This window comes from Gigantopelta aegis, chromosome 10, assembly GCF_016097555.1.
Source record: "Gigantopelta aegis isolate Gae_Host chromosome 10, Gae_host_genome, whole genome shotgun sequence".
Classification (NCBI taxonomy): Eukaryota; Metazoa; Mollusca; class Gastropoda; order Neomphalida; family Peltospiridae; genus Gigantopelta; species Gigantopelta aegis.
The window spans coordinates 62,051,173-62,062,663 of record NC_054708.1 but is presented as its reverse complement, the minus strand read 5'-3'; the positions used below and the strand labels follow the sequence as shown (position 1 = coordinate 62,062,663).

The 11,491-nt window shown below is 37.9% G+C and overlaps 1 protein-coding gene across 4 annotated transcripts in view; it reads left to right on the top strand.

Annotated features, from left to right (window-relative positions):
* The window catches only part of LOC121383137 (laminin subunit alpha-2-like), a 75,801-nt gene that overhangs the window by 46,852 nt on the left and 17,458 nt on the right, over positions 1–11,491 (top strand). For all 4 annotated transcript variants that reach the window (XM_041512952.1, XM_041512951.1, XM_041512954.1 and 1 more), the window contains 6 exons: positions 1–178; positions 1,449–1,538; positions 3,708–4,025; positions 4,663–4,823; positions 6,096–6,242; positions 7,194–7,327. The exon at positions 1–178 is cut by the window's left edge and continues 84 nt beyond it. In XM_041512952.1, coding sequence (XP_041368886.1) covers positions 1–178; positions 1,449–1,538; positions 3,708–4,025; positions 4,663–4,823; positions 6,096–6,242; positions 7,194–7,327 — 1,028 coding nt within the window. The remainder of the gene's footprint in view (positions 179–1,448; positions 1,539–3,707; positions 4,026–4,662; positions 4,824–6,095; positions 6,243–7,193; positions 7,328–11,491) is intronic.

Sequence of the window (11,491 nt, the reverse complement as noted above, 5' to 3'; positions counted from 1 at the left end):
GGGTCGGGAGACTCGGGAGAAAGTCCCATAGACTGCGACACTTTGATAGAGGAGGGCAGTGGCAGTGATAGCAAGACGGACGGAGACAAAACGATCATTTCGAACCCTGATACAGACTTTGAGTTCGTTGGCGAAACAATTGTTGATAAGAAGAAGATTTCATCATCGGCAAGACTAGGTATGAAGTGTTATTTTTCAGTAGAAAAAAGGAAGTTTTTTGACGAAATTATTTTCTTAACAATGTGTTTGGTTATGTTAGGTTCCCCACCTCTTTATGCTTGGTACAATATTTATTCTAATATTTACTGCTCCTTGCTTGAAATATTATTTACTCACCTTGTGTACATTTAGACCTGCTATTATGTATGGAACATGTAGAAATTAGGGGTTTTCGGGAGCCTGTATTGGCGTATGCTACGAAACTAGCAATCCTCCTACAGACGGGGCGGGAACCATATATTGTGTTCAAGACCAGAAAAAGCACCTGGCAGCGATTCGTGGCTGCATACCATGACGACTGTCATAACTTCGTTTGTACTCTGTCTTGTGCAGAGATATGATACTGAATTTTGTAGATTCACAGCTGACATGAATGTTACGCTAGGTTCAAACAACCAACTGCCATTTGGCCAACTCGCCGATCTCACGACTTCTACGATTGTCTAGATACTAGTCTGCATTGAAAACAAGCTTTTGTAGCACACGCCTGTCATCAGCGCAGGTGTCCACTTTCGCCGGCTTCTTCGTCCATGCCCCGTTCCACGAAGCGATTTTAGCCCTAAGATTACCTTAAGCGCATAGCTACCCTATGCACTTAAGTTGATCTTAGGGTTAAAATCGCTTCGTGAAACGGGGCCCAGGACAGGAAAATGTCTAGGGTGGGTGGGAGAGGGGGGTCGCCCACGCCGGCATGTGCAAGGGAGCAAAAGCAGCCTCTTAAGTTACACACTTTCAAAAGCATATATCGCATGAGTGTGTTGCGGGTTACAAATACCTCCTTGTCCCTAAAGTCTTTAAAGGTACTGACGATAGTTCGCGAGTTACGCCCCTTTCCATAAAATTACGTTTGAATTATTAAAACAACACAAAGCACAGTAACACGTTCATTTTGTCGAAATTGATAATTTAAGCCACAAGTTGCAAATAACGTGTACTTTACCGGCGAAAAACTAATAGCTGAACATATTTTCCATTGCCAGATAACTAGGATTAGTTCCTTCAAAATGTATACTAATTATTTAAATAAAGGAAAGTAAATGATTTAGATTATTTGAAACAAGATATATTTCCACTAAGCCATGAAATCATCACAAAATCAATGTGTCGTTTGTAACCGAATACCCAAACAGATGTTATGAAGTTATAATTATGAGTACACATTTTACATGTATTTATTCATACATTTTTTTATTTCCAGGTATTAGTACGAATTTTTGCTTTCATTTCAGCTGATAAAATTGATGCACACACACAAAATCTTCTTGCGAAGAGCAAAGAGAGCGTCTCACGAGCTAATGATGTCGCGAAGATTGTCAAAGGTAATGGGTTAAATTATTATCATCAGAAATAACACCATTAAAGAGACAGACCCTAGTTTTTAAACACTAAAGCATATTTGTCACCTAGACCCTAGTTTCAACCCGTAAAAATGGTTTGGTTACTTTACAATCCTGTATCACATTTGGATACAACAGAATGAAACAAGAGTCTGTGACGCTGAAATACCCTAAAACGCGACTTCATAATCGTTACTTCTCAGACGCACGTGCCTGTTTTAAATATGAAGAATGCATTTTGTGGTGTTAGAAACACCAAGATGACCAGAAACACTTCTGTTGTACGGAAATAGAAAATCTAAACAATAAAATGTAAGTAATGTTTGATTTCAGTGATCATTAACGGCTCTAATAGTGACAAATATGCCTGAGTGTTTACAGACTAGGGTCTGTCCCTTTAAAGCAGGAACAATTATGAGATGAACGCTCATGTAATTTTGGATATTGCGACTGATTAATTATGAGATGAACGCTCATGTAATTTTGGATATTGCGACTGATTAATTATGAGATGAACGCTCATGTAATTTTGGATATTGCGACTGATTAATTATGAGATGAACGCTCATGTTATTTTGGATATTGCGACTGATTAATTATGAGATGAACGCTCATGTAATTTTGGATATTGCGACTGATTAATTATGAGATGAACGCTCATGTTATTTTGGATATCGCGACTGATTAATTATGAGATGAACGCTCATGTTATTTTGGATATTGCGACTGATTAATTATGAGATGAACGCTCATGTTATTTTGGATATCGCGACTGATTAATTATGAGATGAACGCTCATGTAATTTTGGATATCGCGACTGATTAATTATGAGATGAACGCTCATGTTATTTTGGATATCGCGACTGATTAATTATGAGATGAACGCTCATGTTATTTTGGATATCGCGACTGATTAATTATGAGATGAACGCTCATGTAATTTTGGATATTGCGACTGATTAATTATGAGATGAACGCTCATGTTATTTTGGATATTGCGACTGATTAATTATGAGATGAACGCTCATGTTATTTTGGATATCGCGACTGATTAATTATGAGATGAACGCTCATGTAATTTTGGATATCGCGACTGATTAATTATGAGATGAACGCTCATGTTATTTTGGATATTGCGACTGATTAATTATGAGATGAACGCTCATGTTATTTTGGATATTGCGACCGATTAATTATGAGATGAACGCTCGTGTAATTTTGGATATTGCGACCGATTAATGAATGCTCATGTTATTTTGGATATTGCGACTGATTAATTTTGAGAAATTCCTTTTACATTTTGCAATTATTGTCAGATTGTTTCTTGCCAAATATTGTATATTGCATTGCTACTGCTATGCTCATCGCCCGAGGTGCGTGCGTCGCAGTATCGAACCAACTCGTTCCAACCACAACTGGACAAAGGCCGTGGTATGTGTTTTCCTGTCTGTGAGAAAATGTAGCGGGTTTCTAATGGGAAAATGTAGCGGGTTTCCTTTGACTATGTGTCTGCTCTAGTGGTGTCTTTAAACAAAACAAATGTTTTTGCTATTCTCATTGCCTTGCCTAGCTTTTAAACAACTTGGGTGTACAGTTTGATATAAAAAAAAAAAACCCACACAAAACCCCAAGTATTATAACATATTGATATACAGTCTTCATTTTAAAATATAAAGGCTTTTTGTATTTTTCTGCCTTCTGCGGCTAGGTACGGTGCTGCTATTTCTTAAACTTATAATTAGAGGTTTACCATTGGCATCCGGCGCCATTCAAACGTGTTGGTCCAGCCAGTGCACCACGACTGTTATATCAAAGGCCTTGATATGTGCTGTCCTGTCTATGGTATGGTGTATATAAAAGATCCCTTGCTACTAATGAAAGCAATCTTGTGGGTTTCCTCTCTAAGACTATATGTCTGACATCTAAATGTTTGACATCCAATAGCCAATGATTAATTAATCAATGTGCTCTAATGGTTCACCAAAACAGCTTTAACCTTTAGTCGGAAACATCTTACAATAACAAGACAATCTCGTTAATGTAATGGGGTGGCGTTAAACATTCATTCATTCATTCATTCATTCATTCATTCATACATTCATTCATTCATTCTTACATTAGTTAATTCATTCATCCTTTAATGTCCTCAGACCAGACCTCCGTGGTGGCGACTATACGGAAGAACATTAACGCCGTTAACGACTACATCGTTGTTGCCAAGAACTTCACGTCGAACTACGGCCAGCCTCTTAGTGACGCCCAGACGATGGACTCCAGGGTTCGTTCTATAGCGGAGAAAATCCGGACACTGTCTAACGTAACGCGCATACGGACAGCGGAGGCTGTACTGAAGGCTCAGAAAAAGCTGGATGAGGTTAGAGGTGGAGGAGGTTCTAAGCCAGCAGGCACGGGCAATGGAAAGGGCGTTGACGAAGGAAGGGCAACAATCACACAGGCTATCGAGCTAAGTATGTCGTCACTTTGTTGACAGCGTAATTTGAGTTGTTTAATATTACAGTTGTGTCCGTAATATTCGTATCTTTATTACAGGCATGTATTGACGTTGTAATAAATGCCTCAAAATAGAATAAGTAAATTGGAATATTTTTTTGTGAATATAAAAACCGAACAGAAGAACTGTTTATTGTATAATGCACCTACAACAGAGCACATTGCGTATACAAATGTAAGTCAAAGAACAAAACGAAAAAACACGATATAGCATGGACACCCACATGGAAGGAAAAGTGAGCATCTAAACATTCAATTTACCAATCAAAATTATTACTTTCATTTTATATTTCTTGACTTTTTGTAAAGACCGATTTCATGTATACATCATTTGCCCACATACTTCCACATTCAAAAATGTTTTTGGAGGTACACATGAGTAATATATGAACTAACAGTAATAAAATTTAAACACATTATACTCTTTGGCTAGGTATTGTAATACATTATTATGAAACTTGATTCAGAAGATCGCATCTTATAAACCACACCGATTTTAAGATCTTAGTATTAATACGTTAGTGCATTCATGTTACTTGAAACCCATGTCTAGATATGAAAGTATTTTAATTGTACAAATCTAACGTTGTACAGCGACTAAAGCCAAGAAGAACATTGGTTCGATCGTGTCACTGAAGAGAGGCTCGCCCATGACGTGTGGCAGTGTGAAGCAGAGGGTGATAGAAATCCGCTCCAACATCTCGGAGTTAAGACGCAAAGTGGAAAAAGCACGACTGGTACTCTCAACTCTTCAGGTAGTCTACCTTTCCTGCTTCAAATCAATATTAAATGATGTTTTTGGTTTTGGACTTGTGGGTTTTGACAGGAAAAGGTCATTTATTAATGTATAATGCACGGCTGGTACTCTCAGCTATTCAGATAGAGTGCTATTATACTTGTTTCTAATCAATATTAGTTTATGTTGCTTTTGGTTTTGGAATTGTGGGTTTTGTCAAGAAAACGTCATTGATTAATGTGTGATATCAGGTGCATGTGCAAGATGGGGGTGGGGGGTTTAGACTATGGAGAACGAAGTTTCGAGGGGATTCGGGTCATGTTCCCCCTGGAAAACACGAAAATTAATTCGCTTAGAGCAGGGGATTATGACTCACGAACCCTCCCCCACTTTGCACACTCGTCTGAATATTTAAATGATAAAAGAAACCCACGTTTATGACTATTGCTAAGCCAACCTTTTAATTATTCAGAATCATCTGTTGATATAACTTATGAACTGGACGGTGTGTAGGCCACACACCACCATTTGTCGTGCCGTTACTTGTTGTAGTAGCTTAATATAGTCCGGTTTAGAAAACAGTTCCTCATTAAAAAATACTTCAATATTTTGATATGTGTTTTGAAATCTTTCTTTGATGATTACACATATGTTGACCTCTGTAGTAATTAAATAACCCATTGGTTTGAAGTTACTCGTTATATGTAGTACTAACTGATAACTGTGCAAATGGTATAGTGTCACTTGTAGAACTGGTGCCTGAAAAATGTTGTTAGACCTATGTTGATTTGTTTTACATGGTACTTTTCAGTTGAGAGCACTCCCTAAAATTAGTAGTCACACGACCCTCTCGACAGTGTTGTATTTTTCACAGAATATATTCTGACATAGAAATTGTATTGAACTGCATGGAGTAATTAATGGTGGTGTGTAACCTGTAGTTACTCCTATAACAAACACTTAAATATCTACAAGGTGTTTCTTTTACATTATAATAACTTAACATAAAGATCACATGATCATACATAGTGAGACAATTCTTTCGATAGCGTCATAGACAGGTGTGACCTTGATATATGCCCTCTTCAAAGGCTAAATCAATCCACTGCTTAAATATTTATTGCAATTACATTTATCGTCATATATTGATTGATATTTTTGAGAGAAATTTGATTCCACAAAAATAGTCCATATTTATTATTCTATTACCATTTCTCACCCAGAATTAACACCTTCCGTTTTATTCCAACAGAGATGTATGTTAGGCTATTCTTGTAATGTTTCTTCACAGGTTTCCATATCGAAAACAGAAGCAGGTTATATACCAGTTCCAATGAAGTCCGTCGATGACACGCCCTCTGTTGTGACGTCAATGGAAGTGTGCGTCAAACCACAGACAATGTATGGAGTTATTCTCGTTCTCGTGGGAAACAATTCGGTAACTATTTCTCAAATCAGAAATGCTAATAAGGGAGATAACACTTTTAATAGAAACACATGATTTGAACTCATATGGTTATTTCTATCAGTTTTTTCCCTTTGTTTTTTTAACACACCCCCCCCCCCCCCCCAAAAAAAAACAATAAAAAAAAACTTCTTTTGTTTAATAACACCACTGGAGCACATTGATTAATTAATCATCAGCTATTGGATGTCAAACATTTGGTAATTCTGACACGTAGTCATCAGAGGAAACCCACTACATTTTCCCTAATGCAGCAAGGGATCTTTTATACGCACCATCCCACAGACAGGATAGCACATACTACGGCCTTTGATATACCAGTCGTGGTGCAGTGGCTGGAACGAGAAATAGCCTAATGGGCCCACCAACGGGGATCGATCCCAAACCGACCTTGCATCAAGCGAGTGCTTTACCACTGGGCTACATCCTGCCTCTTTTTAAACCAACAGTGTGCATGCCTGCATATAATATAGAAAGGCACATAAATAATAATTACATTTTGTTAAACCAACAGTGTGCATGCCTGCATATAATATAGAAAGGCACATAAATAATAATTACATTTTGTTAAACCAACAGTGTGCATGCCTGCATATAATATAGAAAGGCACATAAATAATAATTACATTTTGTTAAACCAACAGTGTGCATGCCTGCATATAATATAGAAAGGCACATAAATAATAAAAAAATTTTTTTTAATAATTACGATTTTATAATGTTTTGAAAACATTTCATAAATAATAAAGCCTTATATTATGTTATATGAATGTTATATTATTTTATTGTATATATTTTTTTTTTTTGTAGATTGTATATATTGATATAAGATCAGTATTGTCAGCATTGACTAAATAAGCTAATTTATACTATGGACACAAGGCAGTAAGCAATGTTCTGAACTAAATTTGCTCTCTGTTTCAGCAATCACACGTGCTTAGTCTGTATGACGGATATGTGTATTCTTATGTATATGATGCTGGAGGATATGAACAGGGGAATATAAAAAGTACTGAGAAATTAGCCATCAATACTTGGTATTCTATCATTATGAAAAGGTAGGTAACCATTTTACTGGTGTGTGTGTGTGTGTGTGTGTGTGTGTGTGTGTGTGTGTGTCATGGGCGTCAATCCGGCTTTAAATGTGTGGGGTGGGGGGTGGGGGCGTGTTAGTGTGTGTGTTTCTTACGTCGATTTACGTCAGTAATGAGGTTCGTACAAAACTATGATAAAAGGGATGACTACTTGCCATTTTAAATAAATAATGAATACAGTAATTAAATTAGGTTTTTTTTGGTTTGTTTGTTTATTTTTTGTTTTTTGTTGTTGCTGTTGTTGTTGTTGGTGATGGTGTTGTTGCTTTTGCTAAAGGAAAAGGGGGGGGGGGTACATTTATATAGATTGTCCCCCGGCGTTGAAAAGTGGGGGGGGGGGGCGTCCCCCGTCCTCCACCGATCGACGCCCATTGTGTGTGTGTGTGTGTGTGTGTGTGTGTGTGTGTTTGAAAGTTATCTCAGACACAAATAACATATTGAAATAATTTTATTACATTTGGTAATAATTACATTTTCTTTGCGTCTATACACTTTACGGCAATATCAGGTCTCAGACCACAATTAATTACACTAAGTTTTCTCATATAGCCCCAGTGGCTGTAGCACTTTTATTAATTTCACCAGTCCATTGGCATTTCACAAGAAACCTTACTTGCCTGGGGCCAATGAACACTCAAAAGGACGACTCCTGTTGTCCAGCTCTTTTTCACGTTATATCAATGTAAACAAACACACGTGGTAAGGGCTAAGGGACCGAATCACACCCATTTCTGTGCATTTTATACAAATGTTGCATGACTTCAAGGTGCTGTGGGGGACATTATGCAGTATCCAGTGTAAACCAAGTGCACATATTCACTAACTGCATCCTCTTCCCTGTCAAACCCAGTGTAACAATTCAGCATACAAAGCAGCCCCCCAGCCATTAATCACATAACAAGAACACTATATTTTCTCGCATTCGTTTCCGTATGGGTGGATAACTCTAGTCTGATGCCTATCAGACCAAAATTGTTTTCACCATGACACTCAAACTGACATATGGCATTTAAATACATATGTCAAGTTGCATACAGGCAATAAAAAGAATATTCAATACCAAATATGGCTGTTGAAGCCTGTGAAATAGGGGACTGCAGGTGCCGCAAAAGGCGACATTCTGCCTCAAATTATTCCAAATAGTGGAATGGTAATTCTGCAATAACTTTAAAAGTTACAGACATTTTTCTGAACAACAAAAAGAAAATTGCTCCTTATTGTGTTCTCTGCCATTGAAATATAGCAGTTAGCAGGAATATGATTTTTCAAAAACAAAAATTCAACAAAGTCCATTTTAAAGAAAAGTTAAACTTTAAAACTGTAAAATTTTGGATACTGCACACAGTCAACATATGCCAATTGCAAATTAGTATTATTCGAGTGTCATTCTGGTGAGGGTAATTAGCAACTTATGTGAGAACATCTTCGCCGATTCACAAAGTTTGCGGATGATTTTTTTTGTTGTTGTTCATACCCCGATGAACGTAAAAGAAATAACAGATAATCCTTAATAAATATAACTTAGGAATGATTGACCCAGAACATATTTTAGGGAGGTGATCAAAGGCAAAATAGCACATAACCCAGTGCTGAATAGGGCACTTCAATAAAAGTAACCGGCCTCAGTGGTGTCGTGGTTAAGCCATCGGACATAAGGTTGGTAGACACACGGTTCGCAGCCCGGTACCGGCTCCCACCCAGAACGAATTTTAACGACTCAGTGGGTAGGTGTAAGATCACTACACCCTGTTCTCTCTCACTAATCACTAACCACTAACCAACTGTCCTGGACAGACAGCCCAGATAGCTGGGTGTGTGCCCAGGACAGCGTGCTTAAACACAAAAAATAAGTTGAAAAAAAGAGTTTAATATCCTATTTATTACCCCTAATCGATCTTAATTCATATCACTCATCTCGTTTCGTTGACGTTCCTGTAACGTAAGGCCTGCGTAGACGAGCGTTAAAAAACGTAGCGACGTGCGTTAAAAATCGCAGTCCGTCTAAAAACGCATGCTGCTCGTGTGCGCCTACATGCGTCGCGTTAGCGTTTACCAGTGAGAGGTTAGGGATTTCTCTGCGTATATATATATATTTTTTACCGTCATGTGACGTGTGTAATCATGTGACATGTACAGAATGGCAGCAAACATGGAAGACAATCTAATTAAAATTAGCTCCACTATTACATGTGGACCTAACAGCAGCCAGTTGGAGCTCATGTCCACCAATCAAAACATTACTTGCAGAATCATGCCAGTGATCTAAAAGTAATTTGAAAACATTCCGAATTATCCTGAGGGTATACATGTTTCGTGTGAATTACGAATGCCTTAAAACATGTTTTATTTTATAAAATAAATAATTTGTAATGTAAAACGGAAGACTGATTTAGTTGTGGGTTTTTTGGGGGTTTTTTATAAATAAATAAATAATTTTTAATTGAAGACTGATAACCCATCCCGTACGTATTGGTATGGTTCGCTGTACTACGGCTACTAAAATAGACTCGCCCGATATTTTTAGAATTTGTATGCTCCCAAATAACGTTATAAAAGGCGAAGTGTGATAGGTCAATATTTAAATTATTATTTACTGACGAAATGTTACCTGGGCATTGGAGTCTACGCAGTGTTGTTAGCAATCTGATTAAAATTAGTTCTACTGGTCTAAATAAGGCATTCGTAATTCACATGAAACATATCGTATACCCTCAGAATAATTCGGAATATTTTCAAATTATTTTCAAATCACAGGCATGACTCTGCAAGTAAGGTTTTGATTGGTAGACATGAGCTCCAACCATGGGCGTATGGGGACTCTTTGTTTTAGGGGGGTTGGAGGGGTTGATTTGCCCGAAATTTTACCCAGATAAAAACTGCTAGAATTTTCCCCACTGTTTTCCCATTGTTTTGCCCGAATTTGGGGGTGCAATTGCCCCCCCCACTCCCCCCCCCCCCCCCCCCAGGGTCGTACGCCCATGGCTCCAACTGGCTGCTGTTAGATCCACATGTAATAGCGGAGCTAATTTTAATTAGATTGCATGGAAGAGAGCTCCAGTTGTTGTTGTTGGGGGGGGGGGGTAATTTGGGGGCAAAACCGGCTTCGGAGTGGGGGGGGGGGGCTCCACAGCCGGTAGAGGCACCTTCTACTTTGATATCTCTATCCAGGAAGGCTACAGTACCTACAGAGGTGGTTCAGTGTGTGTGTGGGGGGGAGGGGGGAGGGGGTAGAGACATATCTGGCCCCTTCTGCTTTGCCGAGTCCTATCCCGGGGCGGTTCAGAGGGACCAAAGACAGAAGCTCCTCTGCCGGTGCGGTCCCTTCTGCATCGCTGCCCCTTTTAAAGGAGCTTCAGCGGTGTCAGGGCTGATCGGGGAGGGAAAACTAGCAACTCCACTACCGGTGGGAGGGGTGAGGGACCAAATCTGACAGATCCACTGCTAGGGGAGATTTGGGGAGACCAATGCCGTGTGATACTTCCTAATGTAGATGGCAAATTGAGGCTTTAGTGTAAGTTAAAATTTTATTTGCGTTTTATATTTGTTGTTTTTGGACAATTAATAATTAAATAATTGTAATTTTCAATTCATATTTCTTTTAAAAAGTCCATGAGCAAGTAAATTTTGACATTTTCTACCGGAACAAATATATCTATTTTATGACTTTAGGCCTAACGTGTTATCGATAGCATTTAATTAATAAAAAGCTAAAGATGTTGTCAAAAATTAACAAAGGTATATATAATAAATATTATATGCCATTTATATTTGTTTTTTTCACATACAATAGGGGCCTAGCCTATGTACATACTAATATATATATATATATATATATATATAATTAATTTATATTTTTCATTTACTGTTGGGTGGAGGTTGTTTCTATTTTGCTTTACAATTGTTGATAAAATATTCAGTTAAAAATTTTAAAATTGAAAGTGAAAACATGTACATTCCATGAAATGTTACATTAAAAATAAATTGCGATGCTCCAAAAAGGAGCCACATATCATGCCGTTGACTTTATTTACGTCAAAAGTAGGTTTACTGTACGAAAACTAAATATACCAGTCATTTGTAATTAACCTGGTACAGGCACGTTCTCTCCTGGTAGAGCTCTATCAACAT